The sequence below is a fragment of the Xyrauchen texanus genome, chromosome 21 (assembly GCF_025860055.1).
Source record: "Xyrauchen texanus isolate HMW12.3.18 chromosome 21, RBS_HiC_50CHRs, whole genome shotgun sequence".
Classification (NCBI taxonomy): domain Eukaryota; kingdom Metazoa; phylum Chordata; class Actinopteri; order Cypriniformes; family Catostomidae; genus Xyrauchen; species Xyrauchen texanus.
In genome coordinates, this window is record NC_068296.1 from 37,154,878 (window position 1) to 37,174,617 (window position 19,740).

The 19,740-nt window shown below is 37.7% G+C and overlaps 1 protein-coding gene across 1 annotated transcript in view; it reads right to left on the reverse strand.

Annotated features, from left to right (window-relative positions):
- Window positions 1-19,740, reverse strand: part of LOC127661522 (tropomodulin-2-like) — a 44,068-nt gene extending 24,328 nt beyond the window's left edge. Inside the window, exons 1-3 of the mRNA XM_052152260.1 lie at window positions 19,593-19,740; window positions 7,218-7,393; window positions 3,600-3,756 (exon numbers count right to left, since the gene is read on the reverse strand). Coding sequence (XP_052008220.1) covers window positions 3,600-3,756; window positions 7,218-7,343 — 283 coding nt within the window. The 5' untranslated portion in view covers window positions 7,344-7,393; window positions 19,593-19,740. The remainder of the gene's footprint in view (window positions 1-3,599; window positions 3,757-7,217; window positions 7,394-19,592) is intronic.

Consider the following 19,740-nt stretch of genomic DNA (forward strand, 5'->3'; position numbering starts at 1 on the left):
GGGAAATCTCATGTCAAAAGAGAGACAAAAGAGTGTTTGTTGCATCAAAGTTAAACTTCTACGAGTGCATAAAATACTAAATATACTTATATTCAAGATCTATTCTCTAAAAGCAATTATAAATATCTTACATGCTGCTTCTCAGATGAATGCATCTTTTTTAAAATATTTTTATATTATATTCAACATTCTCAGATAACAATTTTTTCTTCTGCAGTATAGCTGCTAATGTAAATGCACATTGTTTAAAGGAGTTTTAGATATGTTTATGGGGAAACAAGCCAAAACAAAAACAAATTTTGTTGCAGTGTATAATGGGGCACAGATTATCCTCTCAAACCTTTGTTCACTTCAATCCATCTTTAACTCACACAAAATCAAACTCTCTCTTATTAATAAAGCTGTGCATTGCCAATTTTCTTCACGATAAGAAATGCACAGTGACACATACAGGTGAAACTCGAAAAATTAGAATATCGTGCAAAAGTTCATTAATTTCAGTAATTCAACTTAAAAGGTGAAACTAATATATTATATAGACTCATTACAAGCAAAGTAAGATATTTCAAGCCTTTATTTGATATAATTTTGATGATTACGGCTTACAGCTTATGAAAACCCCAAATTCAGAATCTCAGAAAATTTGAATATTACATGAAATCAATAAAAAAGGATTTTAAATACAGAAATGTCAGCCCTCTGAAAAGTATAATCATGCATATGTACTCAGTACTTGGTTTGGGCCCCTTTTGCATTAATTACTGCCTCAATGCGGCGTGGCATGGATGCTATCAGCCTGTGGCACTGCTGAGGTGTTATGGAAGACCAAGATGCTTCAATAGCGGCCTTCAGCTCTTCTGCATTGTTTGGTCTCATGTCTCTCATCTTTCTCTTAGCAATGCCCCATAGATTCTCTATGGGGTTCAGGTCAGGCGAGTTTGCTGGCCAATCAAGCACAGTAATACCATGGTCATTGAACCAGGTTTTGGTACTTTTGGCAGTGTGGGCAGGTGCCAAGTCCTGCTGGAAAATGAAGTCAGCATCTCCATAAAGCTTGTCTGCTGAAGGAAGCATGAAGTGCTGTAAAATGTCCCGTAGACGGCTGCGTTGACTCTGGACTTAATAAAGCACAGTGGACCAACACCAGCCGATGACATGGATCCCCAAACCAACACAGACTGTGGAAACTTCACACTGGACTTCAAGCATCTTGGATTGTGTGCCTCTCCATTCTTCCTCCAGACTCTGGGACCTTGGTTTCCAAATGAGATGCAAAATTTGCTCTCATCAGAAAAGAGGACTTTGGACCACTGAGCAACAGACCAGTTCTTTTTTTCTTTAGCCCAGGTAAGACGTTTGACATTTGAAGCCCATGTCCAGGACCCGTCTGTGTGTGGTGGCTCTTGATGCAGTAACTCCAGCCTCAGTCCACTCCTTGTGAAGCTCCCCACACATTTGAATGGCCTTTTCCTGACAATCCTCTCCAGGCTACGGTCATCCCTGCTGCTTGTGCACCTTTTTCTTCCACACTTTTCCCTTCCACTTAACTTTCTATTAATGTGCTTTGATACAGCACTTTGAGAACATCCAACTTCTTTTGCAATTACCTTTTGAGGCTTTCCCTCCTTGTGGAGGGTGTCAATGATGGTTTTCTGCACAACTGTCAGGTCAGCAGTCTTCCCCATGATTGTGAATTCAACTGAACCAGACTGAGAGATCATTTAAAGGCTCAGGAACCCTTTGCAGGTGTTTAGCTGATTAGAGTGGGACACTTTGAGCCTACAATACTGAACCTTTTCACAATATTCTAATTTTCTGAGATTCTGAATTTGGGGTTTTCATAAGCTGTAAGCCATAATCATCAAAATTATATCAAATAAAGGCTTGAAATATCTTACTTTGCTTGTAATGAGTCTATATAATATATTAGTTTCACCTTTTAAGTTGAATTACTGAAATTAATGAACTTTTGCACGATATTCTAATTTTTCGAGTTTCACCTGTATACTGTATTATGATTCAATTAGTCGTGAGGCATCACATTATAATCTATATTATAAGAGCATCCACGTGACAGAATGTGCATCAGCCGGATGCAGTTTCAGTCGCTCCCCCTTAGATCGGGACATTCATGCAACTCATAGAAGGAGGTGCTAACCGCATAGAGAAATTACAGTTTCGGAGTTTGTAGTTATTTACATGATCTGCTTCTGTATTATTTTAACTTTAATAAAGCCATTACACATTAAATATAATGCATTAAAGATGTAACACCATAGTGTTTCCTTTAAAAATGCTCGACATGCAAGTTTTGCTTCAGCGGAGCGGCACAAAAAGCTCGACAATAAGAGTGCTTCTGTATTTACTTATTTGGTATTTTTTGTATAGTTCCCATACTTTACGATCACCTGAAGCTGTTTGGAACATTTAGAGAGCATCTGGACTGTGAGCTGTGTAATAATTCCTCTCCTCAATCAGGCATGAGCTGAAGTTCTCCTCTCGTGTGCATCATTAGTTTTATATGATATCAGTATGTTAAATTACATCAAACTACTATTCGTCAATTAACATTTTTGACACAATTTTTTTTTATTATCGACGTGGTCGATAATGTCTACTAATCATTTCAGCCTTATCTAGTTCTAGTACCTATCTTTTTAACAGAAGTTCTATCTTGTGAAATTTTAGCAGTGCAAAGCATGCCAATTGCAACTCTGCAATCACGGTCACCCAATTCAAAGTTATTTAACACCTTTTCTTTCACACAGCATGAGTTGTAGGCTTATTGATCAATGTTTTAATCTGCCCAATTTTGATTGACTGGAAATAATCTGCACTGATGATCTGCTGTTTTTAAACAAATGGCTGAAATCGGATAGCACAGATTATTGCTTTTATCAGCCAATACCAATGCTTGGCCGATGCATCTTTGCCACCCTAGCAAATATACATTTTCGCCCCTTAATGTATAAGCTACTTATTTTTTCACTGTATTATGGAAACGTAACAGTTGATTTTTTTATTTTGTTGTTTGAATGAAAGTGAATGCTACAGTTTACCCTGCTGTAGTTTATTTTAGTGTTCCAAACCAAATGGTCCCACAGGACCATTCATTTTTAAAGATCACTTGACTGAGCGTGAGCATGTACATCAGGTGTGCAAGAGCAAAATCAGAGCTTCAGTCTATAGAATCAATGTGTGTGTATTTACTGGGCAGGACATTCACATTCCCAGTCTGTAGGTACACACAGAGATATAAGCACTATGCAGTGTATGTGTAGTTATGTAAGAGCAGACAGTATTAATGAATCATATCTGCAGAGACAGCAAATTTATATCACTACAGGAGCTGAGACAGCACTCACACAGTCTCCTTCCAGGAACTTCTACTACAGTCTATCACTGCTTGGCCTTGATTCATTCTAATAAACTCTCCAAACATCTTCCAAGATTCTGGATCATAACTGAGGAGAGATGAGATCTGTTACACCGTGACTCAAGCTTTCTTGAGACTTTAAAACGGTTCCTACGCTCTGAGTAAAGCACTATTTCTTAAACTGAAATTTAATGCATAAACGTGGCCCATCACATTTTTGTACCTTTCCTCTCTCCGGTGAAGGGGACAACATCATCTCTGTCTTTATACTCCATGGCCTCCTTCTCCAGATACTGCATGAGTTTATCACGGTTAAACGGACCGGTGGCTGCCTTTGTGGTCTGTTCCTTCTGTCTGAGTCCAGCTGGCAGCAAAGCATTCTGTGTAATGGATTTAGAACAGATGTAGTATCAATTACACTATCAGTCAAAAACATGATCACTAACACAATTTTGAGTGGCATGGCAAAGGCTGTGAATACTTATTTATATAAAAATGTAGAATTTTGAGGAACATAATTAATTGAATCCATTTTGGAATAAGGCTGCAACACAACAAAATGAATGAGAAAAAAAAAGTATTAGAATCCACCAAATAGATTAGCATATTTACATTTGTTTACTGATAAACAAACAGATACAGAGTTGTTTATGAGAATTCTTACACACAGCCGAAACTCTTAACAGCAGATTTACACAGGCTGATAAAGTCCATTGAAATGGTCATAATTTAGCAATATATGATCATAGTTCAACCTGTCTCTGGCCCTATGTCTGAAACGCTCGGTTTTGGCATAAGCGCCTCCTTAAAACTTCAGTGTAAACGCCCACTGTTCTGATTGACTTACAGTGCAGCCCCTCAAATACAGCCATATTTATAAACTCAATCTGAAGAGAATGAACAAGCTCCACAATATTATAAAACTAAATTTCAGGGGTTACACAACGCACATCCAACACACTGCATCTGAATATATTAAACTGTTCATTTCAAGTACAACTGTTAAAACTCACACAACGTCTACACTGGATGGGTTGTGCCAAAAGCAATAGAACCCATTATAATCAATGATGCTGTCTACAATGGAAGCGTCCGATGCGATGCACCGACAGTAAGCAGATGTCCTGTTCCATTTTGCGCTGCACGCGCTGGCGCTACTACTGCCAACAACACAAATAAATGCTTTAGAAAGTTTGTGTCGACGCATCCGGTGAAGACAGCCTCAAGCCGTAGAGTTTTGCCCAGTGTAAACAGGATGTCAGCACCATAAACTATCAAACAGTCATGACATTTGAAATATTCATGAATGGAACGGTTTACTTACGGTTTTATATCAGGTCCAAGTGTTTTTTAACTGCCCTATCCTTCAATAACAGTTCCTTTGCAAAGCTTGAATCATTTTATGACTGTTCACAAGCAATCCATGCTGAAATACGCAGAAGATACATCCACATGGTGCACATACTTAGTCCAAAGCGGTGAAAACTAGACGCACACAACCAGTTTTGTACCCATTTGTAACCATCATTGTGTACTCAATTTTCTGAAGTGTATATGTGACTAATGGGACTATTCTGCAAATGCCTGAAGTATTGTATTGCTCTACAAAAGGTATATACTTTTCTATCAGGCATTAAAAAACTGAATAAAGGCTGAGCTTATTATAAATTATATTTATTTTACCATCTCTACTTCACTGTTAATTTATTATTCAATTTAACACTCTATATCAGGGGTCTGTTTTCATAAAATAAAAAAAAATATAGTACTTTTAAATGTTTGGTCGCAAAGCAGGCAAGATTATTTATTTTATTCTCAAAACATTACCCGTTTACACGCAAAAAGGGTCATGATGTGGGTTTCGTCAATGGTTTGACTTTCCATTCAGCACATAACTAAATAAAACCGGCTGCATGACTATGATAAATGATTACTGCAAGAGTTAGATTAACATACAGGAGCAAGGGACTTTAACATTTCTAAATTTCACAAATTAAAATACATATTTATCTCTCACTTGCTTTTGCTTGCGTGTCAATGATTACCCCTCCATGTGTCAATGATGCAGAGATATTTAGTTTCATCACTGAGAAGGTTTACCTGCAAACTTAGTAGCACCAAACATCACAAGCAGCCTAAAGAATTGACACAGAGTGGCCGTATAACACTTCTCCTTGAGCAGAATATTGCACTAGAGATCGACAAGTTTGTTCAAGGGGAAAGCGAGAGCTGGAAATAGCACACTCGCATGCATGCATCAGGCTAATCAGCCGAGGAGAGGGATAAAGACGAGCCGGGTGCGGCAGTTCGAGAGAGAGCCACACGCAGCTGACGTGTGTATGTTTACGTTTGTTTCTTTTGTTTAAGTTTTTATTAAAATATTACTCCTTTCCCATTTTAACCCCTCCCCCCCGGGATGCGCTGTCGTGGAGTCCTTGCCACTGCCGTCCGCTGGGGAACGGAGGAGTTGCTGCCGGCCGTGGAGGAACAGCCGCAGTCCGCGAGGGGAGGAGGGGCTTGCTGCCGGCCGCCTGGAGCAGTGGAGCAGCTGCCAGGTGTTGGAAGACTCGCTGCTGTCCTCCCTGGGATTAACAGCTGTCCTCCGTCAGGAGGAGGAAGGATAGTCGAGGACCAGGCGACGGCATGTCTGGGAACCGGCAAGCAATTTTTCTCTTTCTCCTCTCACTGTCGCTCTGCCTCGCTCTTTCCCTCTCCTCTTGTCTCCCCGGAAAGGAGGGGCGGATGTACGCCATGCCGGGGGTTCCCCAGCCTGAGGCAAAGGAGGAGGAGGGTGGCATCGGGCCGTGAGTGCGCACGCCCGGGTCCCAATCAGGCTAATCAGCCGAGGAGAGGGATAAAGAAAAGCCAGATGTGGCAGTTTGAGAGAGAGAGCCACATGCAGCTGCCGTGTGTGTGTGTTTATGTTTGTGTCTAAGTTTTTATAAAAATATTACTTTGATGGCTTGTCCAGTTCCCACCTCCTCCTTTCCCATTTTAACACCCCCCCCATTACAGTACCATTATATAAATTAGAGGTCGACTGATACTGGATTGTGCTGATTTGATAATGTGTTGAAAGAAATCCAGTTAGTCTGGTAATAGTATTTTTTTATTGGTATTAAATGTTCTTAATCTTTCTTTCCTGTGAGGAGGGCCAGATTTAATTTAATTAAATTCCAGATGCACTTTATGCATGGATCTTTGAATAACTTCTAACTTTAAAGTGTTAGTTCACCCAAAAATGAAAATTATCCCATAATTTACTCACCCTCAAGCCATCCTAGTTGTATATGACTTTCTTCTTTCAGCCAAACACAATCAGAGCAATATTAAAAAATATCCTTCCAAACTTTATAATGGGAGTGAATGGTACTTTAGATTTTGAAGCCCAAAAAAAGCGCATTCATCCATCAAAAAAGTAATCCGTACGGCTCCAGGGGGTTAATAAAGGCATTCTGAAGTGAAGCTATGCGTTTTTGTGAGAAAAACATACATTTTTATAACTTTATAAACCATAATCACTGGCTTCCGGTAACGGCCGTCTGCACATTCACGAGAGTCGAGTTCCGGCGTATGATGTAGGTGTAGTGTAAGCTCCGGCGAGAAGTGACAAACTTCTCAATACCGAGAAAATGTGGTAACGGTGCATCCCTACTCATGAAACATCACCTTTGAAAATATATATATACACAAATAAATAAATAAAAAAGGTATCATCTAGAGTTTTGCAGATAAATATGAATGGATGTTAACATGGAGAAATTGCTGTTTTAAGGTTAATTTATTTGTTGCTTTAACTGATTGCTTCTTTCAGTGACTTACAATTATGACAATCCCTCACCTCTGGGTCGATCTCCTCAAGAGCACACTGCAGCTGCTTGAGCTCCTCCTCTGAGAGATTGTCCAGAATCTCATCCTCATCAATGTCCTTGTACTTCTCCAGATCTTTCTTAAATGGAAGAGCCATGATTCACACCACCCGTCGCAGAGAAGCCACCGTCCAGTTTGAGTGAGCCACTGCACAGAAACACACAGGATTATTCAATAAAACACAATATCGTAACTCTCTCTCAGTGGAGGTGTTTGAAGGGGTGAGATCACACGGGACACACACAACTGAAGTCTCATTCATGCACTCACATCCCACTCAATCTGTTCCATGTGTTCTTAAAAATAAAAAAAATGCTTCAACAATGAACAAATATAAAACCATTTTTTAAACACAAACAATTGTAATGACAAAGTAGTAGATCTGATTATAATTGTGTACATTCATCTATAACTAAAGTAAGAGTGTATAAGGAGAGATTAAAAATGTTGCGTAATTTGCAATAAACGTGACAAGGTAACTTGTGAGTGGGGAATGAGTTAGCAATACAATGCAAATTAATGCATGCATAGAGCCAAAAACATGCTCTATACAAGTGTGCAAACACAGATTTAGAAACACAAATACTTGGCCAATGCATTGCAATAAAAGAATCAATATCCTTCCAATCAATATCCTTCATGACACTATTTTTAGCAGTATGAAACTGTATGAAAGATTGTATCCTGTAATATTTAGTACACACACTTAGTCTTACATTACATAAGCTGATTTTTCCACTAATCAATGAAAGAGATACAAAACGGTGTAGGATAATATCTGACAGATGTCCTCCATGTACTGTTCCCTCTCATGACCTTTAACTTTGTGGTGGAATTTAATTTTGCTCAATCTCATTCCCATCTGGAAACAACCTGACCTTTGACCTTCACTCCCTTGCAGAACTCCAGCATCTCCAAATTCCACATCTAGCTTATCAACACATATACTTATCATAATCACTGCAGGACCCTTGAGAGGAACACTTCAGAGTGCTCACTGAAGCTAGTGTACAGCACATTGCTTCAGATGAATAAAAACTGGGTAAAATTTAAATTTTAAAGTAAACATGCAATCAAAATATTAACAAACCTTTTTATCGTAGTACACATTACTGGTCTTATTGTTCACAATTCATTAGAGATGCTATAAAATATTGATTATTGTCAATACATTATTTTATCAATATACTTTTGAGGCATCGACATGTTAAAACTAGCTGACATTTAAAATAGAAAATTCATTTATGTAATTTTCAATTCACTCAGTTCCATTTTCTTTAACAGTCTGGTGTAATAGCGTTGGGAGACCACAAGAGGCTGATAAAACATTTAAAGAAGCAGGTCACGGACATGATCTCACACACACACACACACACACACACACACACACGACAAGCTGATGTGGTGCAGCACATGGCAGTCCAAAGTTACGAAGGTTTTGCACTTCTTCAAGAATGACGTTGAAGAGTTTGCAGTAGTGCTGCACGATTAAGATTCAGAGCTGTTTGCCCATTTTCAACACCGCTAATAAACAGATGACCAGTCAGTCTCAGTTCAGGGAGTGGCACGTGTGGTCATGTCATGTTAGTTTCCGGTGAGCAGCGTAGAAATCTGGTGAAGATGGACGCCGAGCAGACAGACACTGAACTGGTGGTCAGGAAAAATAACACAGAAACACTTGCCGATATATCCTTATTTCATCCATAATTAAAGTTCATATAATACGGGATCATGAAATTGTAAATAAGCACAAACTCCAAAACGGTCATTCTCTGTGCGGTCAGAGCCGCTTCAACCAGTCGTGGAAGAGACACAATCTGAGCGGGAGTCGAGACCGGGAGAGATATAAAGTTCCGCCGGGTGATGCGCACTAAAAACAGGAAGACGCTCGTCACTCACCCCACTGTCTGAAGCTCGCAACGTGTAGCATCACTGATGAGATAATCATGATAAGATCAATCTTATGTGACAAATAACACTAAAATGACAACAACAATAAAATGTGTGTGTGTGTGTGTGTGTGTGTGTGTGTATATATTATATATATATATATATATATATATATATATATATATATATATATATATATATATATAGATAGGTTTTGGATGGACTTCATTGACAAATGCTTATCAATAATACTCTTATGGCAAAAATGTTTACAGTGTTCAGTGACTAACACGTCAATATGACTAAATGTTACTAAAATGTCAACAGTTTTCATTGACGAAAACTACATTAAATAGCCCAGTAAACAAAACAAAGCACAAGTACAGATGTGTTTGCAAGTGTCACACAGTCTTCACAGAGACATGACGCACCGTTAGCAAAATGGGATTTCAGAAAATGATCCACACACACTGGACAAAGGTACCAGTGATAAGTAGAACTTTTTAGAAAGAGGATTTGGAAATACCAGTTGGCCGTTTAAAAAAAAAAAAAGAAAAGTAAAAAACACACAACAGCAACAACAATTTTAGTGGTTTGAGTGAACCGCACTTTTATATCCAGTTTCCTTTTCAAAAGAGTTTATAGAAAGTACATGTTACATCCTGAAAAAATGTCCTGTTTGTTTGGACAATCTTATTTTCGTGAAAATTTGTATGTTCTTATTTATTGTTCTATTTTATTTAGGTGTAATATTGAGAAAATAAGTTTGCAGTACTGCAAAGATGTTGTTATTATTTGATTTAGTAAAAATATAATTTTAATTTAAAACACTGTGCATTTATTAGTTGTTGTTGTTGCTAGTTTTATGTTTGAGTTCAAAAATACACATTTCAGCATTATCAGTAATCTATTTGTGCATTTTCCTTGATAAGCAAGTTGACTCATGTTACCATTTGTTTATTATATCGCAAATCACATTAACCTCAATAATCGCAATATGACATTGTAAAACAGTTAAACGATGGGCAAGGAGGAGGCGAGAACCGGCTTGACAATATAAATCATACTTTAATGGAAAACTTAAAAGACAACACAAACACACATGACGGACATGTCCGCTAACGATCTCTCTCTCCCGCACGGCCCTCCGCAGTCAGCCTTTAAACCTCACGGAGGCATAATTAGCCTAATACGGGACCGGGTGTGTAGGATCACGACCCGGCCCCGCCCTCCGCCCTGCCACAGACATTTTCCCCAAATCGTGCAGCCCTAGTTTGAAGGTTAGTGTATGAAACTGGTTTAACTGCGCAAACTAAACAATTATAAATGGTGACATTTATTATACAATTTCTCTGTATGTAACCTTGAATATGTCTTTCACACTAAGCTGTCAAACCACAAAACTATACTTGCAACTAAAAGTAAATTGTGTAGGCTATATAAAAGACAAATATCTACAATATATCATCCTGCGATTGAGAGTGTAAATCATCTTTATCCTTTGATAATGACTAGTGTTGAATTTAATGGAAAACTATGCGAGTTGTGCTCCATGGCACTGCAGGATTTCTACACTTGAGAGTTGGCGGTGCGTGCTTACCTTCATAGAAAATCATTGTTTTGAATTTTAGAATGCGAAACAACGTCCACCAGACATGTCCGGACCTGTGCCCCCTTTAATTTAACCTGCTGCTCACACTATACCAAAGTTGTGTTGAGAAATATGTTAATATATCTGAAAAGAATCCAGACAATCATCAATAAAATCTTCCGATTATCTTTGTGTGAAAAAGGCATCGATCCCAAGCCTGCAATTCATCCATGACTTCAAGGCAAGTGGCCATATTGGTAAGACCTCAAAGCAGCCATTTCCATCAGGCACATACAGCTCCTATCTACTTGAATGGGGGGAAAAAACAAATCTCCAAAACTCTTTGCCAAGATTAGGGTTTAGAACCAAGAAATGGTTACAGTTCTTATTCGGAACCAGTTCCACCAGAACTGAATGATCGGTTAATGGTCCTCGAACATACATTCTTCTGTCAATTTGGACTCAACACTGTACTAAAATACTTTGACTTTCCTTCCTGAACCGTTACTATCAGTAGCATAAAACATACAGTGTGGCTCTTATGAGCTGGTTCTTTTAAAAGCTACACATCAAAATATAATATCTCCCAAATGAATGACTCTCACCAGCCGTATCTTTGTAGTGAATTACTTACTGAACTGGAAGCCATTCATTTCATCATATCTGACTCGAAATGAACCAAGAACTGTTACTGTGTATGCAACTTTGCTGTGCTGGATGGTGACAGCCTAAAATTACTTTAATAATTGATGTCATATTCATCATCTCAAATAACTTGCAATCTTTGGCTCATAACTCAAAGGAAATGCCTAGGTTCCAACACAAACTAGCTATTAAAAATAGCACATACAAGATTCTAATTAGATGTTGCCAAAATACGTAATGACAGTGCCTGGGAAAAACCACTGCACAAGATTAAAGTTTATTCAAAGTGCATGCAATTATGCCATTTATTTGTATGTTTACATTACAGCCCATTTACTTGAGCTGTTTTGAATGAGTATGGAAAAACTTTTAAGTGTAGAAAAGCTGTATGTGACCAAGAATTAAAGGACGTATTACTATTGTACAGACTCCTCTTTTTCCTGCGCTGGAGCAAAACCCGATATAAAATTCAAGCTAAGCATTGATCCATTTAAACTGCATGTGTGTTTTTATATGAAAGAGTTCTGAATATTGAGCCAAACCCAACAGCAAATCACAGCAAGATTTTTATATTCAACTCAATTTAACTTATGAGTGTTTATTGGCTAAGCAAACCAGACTTTCACTAAGACTAAGAAAAGCCTGTGGTTAATCCAGCTGAAGTTTAAATCGCTTTTGGGCCGTTCAGAAGGATTGGTGTCGGCTTAACGCTCAAATCTAAGCTGAGATGTGTACAGTAAGACTCTCAATGGACATATTCCCATTAATTTCCCATTTTAACAAGGCAAAGCTGCATTTAGAAACTCTTACACCAAGTATAAAACTTTGGCATGTAACTGCTCCTATTAGCGATGTCTGATTAGCTTTTTTAGCCACCGATCCTGATCCGATATTTAAATTTTAAATATAGATACAGAGTCATGATCTGATACTTGTATTTGCCTCGATAATAAAGCTGCAGACAGTTTTTTGTTTGTTTACAAAAATAACTAAGTAAACAATAGTAACTAAAAGATGTCTTCAGCTTAATGCATTTAGCATTTTTATAAAACTCAAATATAAAATCAACTTCAACTTAGAATGGTGTAATAGCTTATTTTAACTTTAATAATGAGGTACAATATTATGGTCGCCAAACTAGATTGTGCTGCCTTAAATCCCAGGGCACCCCCGGGCAGTCAAGGGCCACTGGCCCGGTCGGTAATCCATCCCTGCCCCTAGGGAGTTGGTGCCCTGCGCAGACTGCGTAATATGCACATAGGGAGTGGCGATACTGTCTATCACTCGCGTGGGAGTTATTATAACGATTGCCGGTGGTGGATCAAACAGTCATTTGCGGACCAATGTGTGATTTGGGAGGTATGTGCTGTTCCACAGATGTGTGTCCCTTAGTACACGCACTCAGTATAAATATGCATGTAATAAATTGTTTATTAATAAACTCTGTATTAAATTTTCACTGTGCTCCTAAATTTCTTTTTGTGCTCCTACATTTTTTCATTTAGGAGCGAATGCACTCCTTGGGAAAAAAAGTGTCACTGTTCTACATTACAGAGAAATACTAAACCGTAACAATAATAAGCCTTTAAAATATCATTTTAACAAGCGCATGCACGAAGCGAGCCGCAGCGACACCGGGAAAAGCAGTAATGATTCTGAATGTGTCGGAAAAATCAGCAAGAGGCTGTCTGAACATTTAGTTAATTTATAGAGAGAAATGCACATTCAGGTTGAGTAAAAAGACGATGATCTCAGGATCAATGATGGTCACACAGTGATCACCAATTACTGATGCCTTTGACCATGTCATGACAAAAATTTGTCTCGTTTTCCCATGAATCTATTAAATTATTATTATTATTATTATTATTATTATTATTATCAAATTAATATTACAAATAATTTGCCTGTAGACACAAAGACACGCATTTGAGGAAACACTCTTTATTATGTTATTATGTGCATATGACAGAAAAGCCGTATGGATATATATAAGATGTGCTGATACAGAGACGTGCAGTCTCGTGGAACATGCGCATCTAAGGATCTCACACTTTGTTTCTGCCTTCCGATTTTTATTTTTTATGAGTGCTGGAAATTACCTCAGCTCAGGAGGTGCTTTGAGCTCAGTTCACTTTATTTCCACAGAGCAATTTATTGTGAACACAACTCTGCAGCCTGTAAAATAATACAAACTATATAAAATACAAAAACACGGTTCACCTCGAACCATGAGTTATATTTCAGTGATCATTAAAATCATTATAATTATTATTTTAACATTTATAATTGTTTTTATGTAATCATTTGTGTTAGTATTTTTCTGCCTGCATGTTTAGATGGATTCTTGCCTGACGGTAAATGGAAAGGTTGTTACATAAAATAATAATATATTTATATATTATTTTATCACTTTATTATTTATTTATTTGCTTTTAAGTTTCGTTTGGAGTGCAATTTGAATTTAGAAATGTATTTTATATACGTTTTTTGTTGCTTTATTGTGTAAGCTTAACCCTAACCATGTTTACAGAAAATTATCCCATAGTACCACCTAATGTCCAACCTGTAATACGTTCGTCGTTTTCTCGAGTTTTTTTTCCCCCGACCAAAGTATTGGAAAAGGTATCGTTTAGGAACCGGTATTGAAGATATCGGTACTGGTATCGATATCGAAATTTTTTTAACGATATCCCGGCCCTAAGCATCAGACATTGAAAAAACCCATAACATTCGTCTGTGGATGTGCCTGGTGTTAACTTAAGTCTTAAAGAGTATCACAAAGCAGTAAGCTACACTCTTGCAACCAAACAGAACACAGCAATGGCATAGCAAATGCCCAGAACACCCTGGCAAACGCATAGCATCATGGATGTGACTTTGCATTGGCAAGCACCACTCACAATTTCTTTCGAAAATATAATAATGTTAGATATGTTCTTATATTCTCTGTGGCTGTCTCCAAGTAAACATTTTCTACACTGTTAATCCAGTAGACAGGCAAACTACAGAGGAGGTCTGTCCAACTATGTCCTCTGCTGTCTGTCTTAAGTGCATTACAAGACAAACCCATAATAAGGATGACTCAGGGCAAAAGTTCACACAACCAACCACAACACATAAACAAGGCATCAGTATTCTGTAGAACGTTCCGGAGAAAAGAATGACAAGATGTTATGTAGTGATGATTTAAACAGCTCTAGAAAGAGCTGAGGGATTGATCTTAGACAGGAACCCTATAGTGTCTTGAAACACAATAAAAAATAAAAAAAACAACAGAAACCAGAGGAGATCTGCTTCATTACAGAAATTCACTGAAAAGAAAATGCTAAATTTAGCTGGGCTCCCAAGAGTGACAACATTCATAATCTTTTCTTACACTCTTTCTCATCCATTGGGCTACTTCCTCTGAAAGGCAGAAACCAAGGCCAGATGGAGGGTGTGTTTTGAAACAATTATTGTGTAAGAGGTACTCATCAGAATTGTAAGAGACAAGTGCTCTTTAAAGGGCTATTACAGGAAAGGAAATAACAAAAAAAGTGCCCATTTCTTAGAGCCTTTAGTGAGTATTGTTGCTCTGACTTCATAGAAAGCAGATCTTTCCAACTTTAAAGATTAGCATACAAGATGAATCTTCAACATCCCATCGCCCAGTTACACCTGCACACAGCCACATCCAACACACTCTCACTGCATTATTGTCAGGATTCGTACGACTTTTCTAAATTTGTCTAATTTGTATGATATCGTGCGACTGCACTCATTTCAATTCCTACGACTTTCACTACAGCCAGTGACATCGCTGGACATTGTTTCCATCTAATACACGACAAAAACTTGCTTCTGTCAAACACAACAGCTTCCTATGAAGTTTACACACTCTGCTGATTGGTTAAGTTTAGATAAGGGGTTTGGTAAGGGCATAATATTAATATGTCCTTAACGCTGTGCACGGAACTCACGCTTACTTCCGCATTAGACATCCGGGAATTTACAAGTGATGAAGTCACATGAGTTTATGCGAACAACATCGTGCGACACCAAACATAATAGCCAGCTCATAAATTAGAATGAATTTTCATGAGATCGGGTTGGTCACATCTCATGTCAGCCCACGAAACAACAAAGTATGCATTCAAACCACTTCCTGGCTACATCCCTCCAATAGTCTAAACACTCAATAAGCTTGTATTATCTGGTTGTCTACTGACGCTTAATTTTAAAGTTGCTGCTTTCATAGTGATACATTTTTTATGTCAACTTATCAAAATAATATTATCAAAGTCTCTTACAAATGCACATAGGAATTATGAATTCCACACAACAAAGCGCAAATAAGGCTGTGCTAATTCAATCAGATATCGATATCACACTACTTTTTCTCACAATATTATAGCCTTAGTAGTGATAGACAGGTATATCGGCCAGTGCTGCATTTCTCAAAAGTATCGCAAGCTCATGTTTTTTGGTTTCTTTGGTTTACCTAGACTTACAATGCTTTTGGGAAATGCAGCCCAGGCCGATTAATCAGCCGATATTTAGCCCGTTTGTGTTTGTAAAGCAGTTCGATGGAAAGGAGGAGGCGAGAACCGGCTTGACAATATAAATTATATTTGAATGATTAACTTAAACAAAAACAAACACACACACTGACGGACATGTCCGTAAACAATCTCTCTCTCCCGCACAATCCTCCGCAGTCGGCCTTTATCCCTCTCGGAGGCTTGATTAGCCTGATAAGGGACCGGGTGTGTAGAATCACGACCCGGCCCCGCCCTCTGCCCTGCCACAGTGATTATCAGCATTGCCCGTTAACAGTGTTCGCTTGGACAATAACAGAAACATTTAAACGAGTGTAACAGCACAAAATACAAACAAAAATATCACTGAATCTTATAAGTGTTAAAAAAGCATAAGACATTGCAATTCACTAGTTTGCCCTAGTTTCACATTAAAGACCCCTCACCAGAAGTTAAGTGATCAGCCACTTGAAGACGTACCATAGCTCTGTGAATCACAAAAGGCTGGGTTTATTAATAAGTAAATATTTAGCATGAGCAGCTCCAGCACTTAAAGCCCCCAAGTTTACAATAGTTACTGTATTCTTTCAATAGCTCTAAGAAAGGGTGGCTGCTGGGTGACCTTTTTATTTTTTTATTGAATGCTAGACATCAGAATGCATTATTTTGCTCTTGTACACCTTTTACTTGAATTTTATTTTTGAGTTTAAGAAAAAGGTGAGTGGCAGAGTGTATTACTACTATATGTTGTTGTTATTTTTATGTGAATGAAGAATTAAAAGATGCACTTTTTTCAGTAAGCTAGGACTATGTGTTTTCAACATAAATGTTCAATTCTGTTGGTTCAGGAAGGACGCCATGACAGGCTGCTGGCTCCCACTGTCGCTGTTCATTTTTATTTATTTTTTGTTGGAAAAGCACTTTCTGTATTAGCTTAAAGCCCTCAAGTTTACATTGGTTACTGTATTCTTTCAATAGCTCTAAACTAAATAGCTCTAAATTTTGGGTGACCTTTTTATTGAATGCTAGACATCAAGTTGTTGTTATTTTATTCTGAAAGAAGAATTACAAGATGCACTTTTTCAGTAAGCTAGGACTATGTGTTTTCAAGGCTTCAAGGTTTTATTTAATGTTACCTCTGACTAAGAATGCATTACTTTGCACTTGTATAGTCTTTTATTTTGGAATTTTAAGAGCAATAAACATATATTGCAATGTTAAGGAATTCATGTTGATTTACATATCTGAATGAAAAAAACATGTATAAATTGCTATTAGTCAATTAATGGGGAGATAATCGAAATCGAACTGGAAAAATGAATCGTTAGATTAATCGATGCATCGGAAAAAATAATCGCTAGATTAATCGTTTAAAAAATAATCGTTTATCCCAGCCCTAATCTAACATAATTATGTATTTTTCAGCTGGACAGAATTATCAATATTTCTATTCTGGTGTCACCAATGCCATCTGCTGGAGTTGCTGATTTTTTTTGTCCCACTCCATCCCTGATAGATCGTTTTATTCTCTAATAAACAGTACTTTTAAAGCTTCTTTTTAAAGTCAAGAAAAGGAACTGTTTTGTATATGTCCTGAAAGTAATAATAATAATAATAATAATAATAAAATAATAAATATAGCTGCAAGCAGTGATGGGTCCATTTCCACCTGGTGGCTTTCAGAAAACAATGCAAAGTGGACACATGCACTTGCCATTTTACATTATTTTAAACAGGTTTGAAGCAATTTGGGTAAATATAAGAGGACTATTTTAGAGTCTACGTTCATAGCACCACCACCTGACAGCAGGAAGCACCACCACACTTCCTGCTGTCAGGTGGTGGTGCTATGAACGTGACCAAAAACAGTCACATCCATGTGATTAGCCCCCAAGTCTAAACATAGGCCTACATCTCAATTTTGATCTAAATCACACATTGCACAGAATATATGAGGCACTTCCTGTTTCCCTTTTTTTGCCACTAATATAATGACTCGCCATGGCAACACTGTTCGATATATAAAAATTCTGAAGACTCAAATTTTAAGTATGCCAAGTGCCTCAAAAACACCCAAATATAGGAATAAATTTATATTAATTAATGTGTTGCCATGGCAATAATATTTAAGAAATCAAATATCCCTTGACAATTTTTTACATCAGCAGTGTCTAGACATTATGCTAAAGAATTTTGAAGCAATTCATGTAAACATAAGAGGGCTATTTCAAAGTCTATTAAGAGTGCCATACTTCCTGCTGCCAGTTGGTGGCGCTATGACCGTGACCCATAACAGCTGCATCCATTTGATCAGCCCCCATTACCAAAAATATATCTGAATTTTCATAAAAATCTCACAATTCATACAGAAGATAAGGCACATCCTGTTTCCCCATTTTTTTTTTTTTGTCATAAATTTAACTTTAAAAATATCACAATCTATTTGCAATTTAGCATCTACAATATCTTGGTATGATGTTGTACAAATTTGGTGCTAGTCACATGAATCCCCCTAGAAGGAGGATTTTAAAAGTTCCAAGCCAGCAAATTACAGAAAATCCAAAATGGTCGACTTCATGTTTGGGCGAGCAAATAACTATAATTACGAAAGTTTTCCGGATTGAGAACAATATATGTACCTATTTTGGTGACTGTAGTTGAAAATGGAGGTGCTACAGAGCCACCCCTAAATGCCCATTTTCAAGGGGGTGCCACAGAGTCCCCCAGACAGACAGACAGACAGACAGCCTTCATTTAGAATATCACAATTAATACTTGGTGATAGTTTGCATTATTTTCAATTCAGGAGCTTATACTGTAGCTGTTGGAGCAATTTGCATTATCACAGAGGCATATTTTGTTATGAGCACTATATTGAGGTTTAAAACAATAATAATGATATTATGAATGAAATCCCATGAGTCAGTTATGTAAAGTCACGCCCCGGGTGGACACCACACCCGACATAAACTCGCTCACAGCTGCGCTCGTGGACAGGCAGCTCTGCGCGAGATGGGCAAGTAATAATTATAACCCCTGTCACCATAGTGGTAACCATGACACCTGCGTGAGATAACATCAGCATGTTATTATGCAATACTTAAAACAGCACTAATACAAAAGCTGAAGTTATTCACACCTGTTTTAACAGCCCATATCAATCACATTATACAGATGAGTAACGACAACAGGCAAACAAATATTCATATACAGTCTTTTCCCCCCACAATCTTGAATTCATAGTAGTTGTATTGAAAATATTCATTATCAAATTCAGTTAATTCACTGCATTTCAGATTTAGCTATGAGGGATCAGATATATTCAGATCCGTGTATATAGTTGTCTGTAATTTTGACTACATTGCTTTAAATACTATGATGGGTGTGCAGCGCACATCACATGTGGTCTCAAGTCTTACCTGAATAAGATGAGTAAAGCTAACGTATTTTTGGATAAAGAGATTGATAATCCGCATATATTAGTGAGTTCAATGTGCTACACTATGTTATCATAACGATAGCATATATGTTAGACATATAGTAAGTCTGATATCATCCAGTTGGCCCATCTGCTCGCGCTCAGAGAGAGTAGCGCTCGAGCGCTTAGCCAGCTAAACCAAAAAACATACAAACAGTAACACTAATGTCTTTTTACAATGTATATTCCTCAGACTGAAAGTGGACAAAGCGTATCTCTTACCTTAAATGAATTTCACCACGCGTTTGAAACCTTTATCCTCCTATTCCTGTTCGGAAATGTAAGAGACTCCCGCACCCCACTTCACTACTCTCTCAACCCAAGGGCGGTAACAAGGAAACAAGACTGTAGAAATGCCTTGATGATTGAC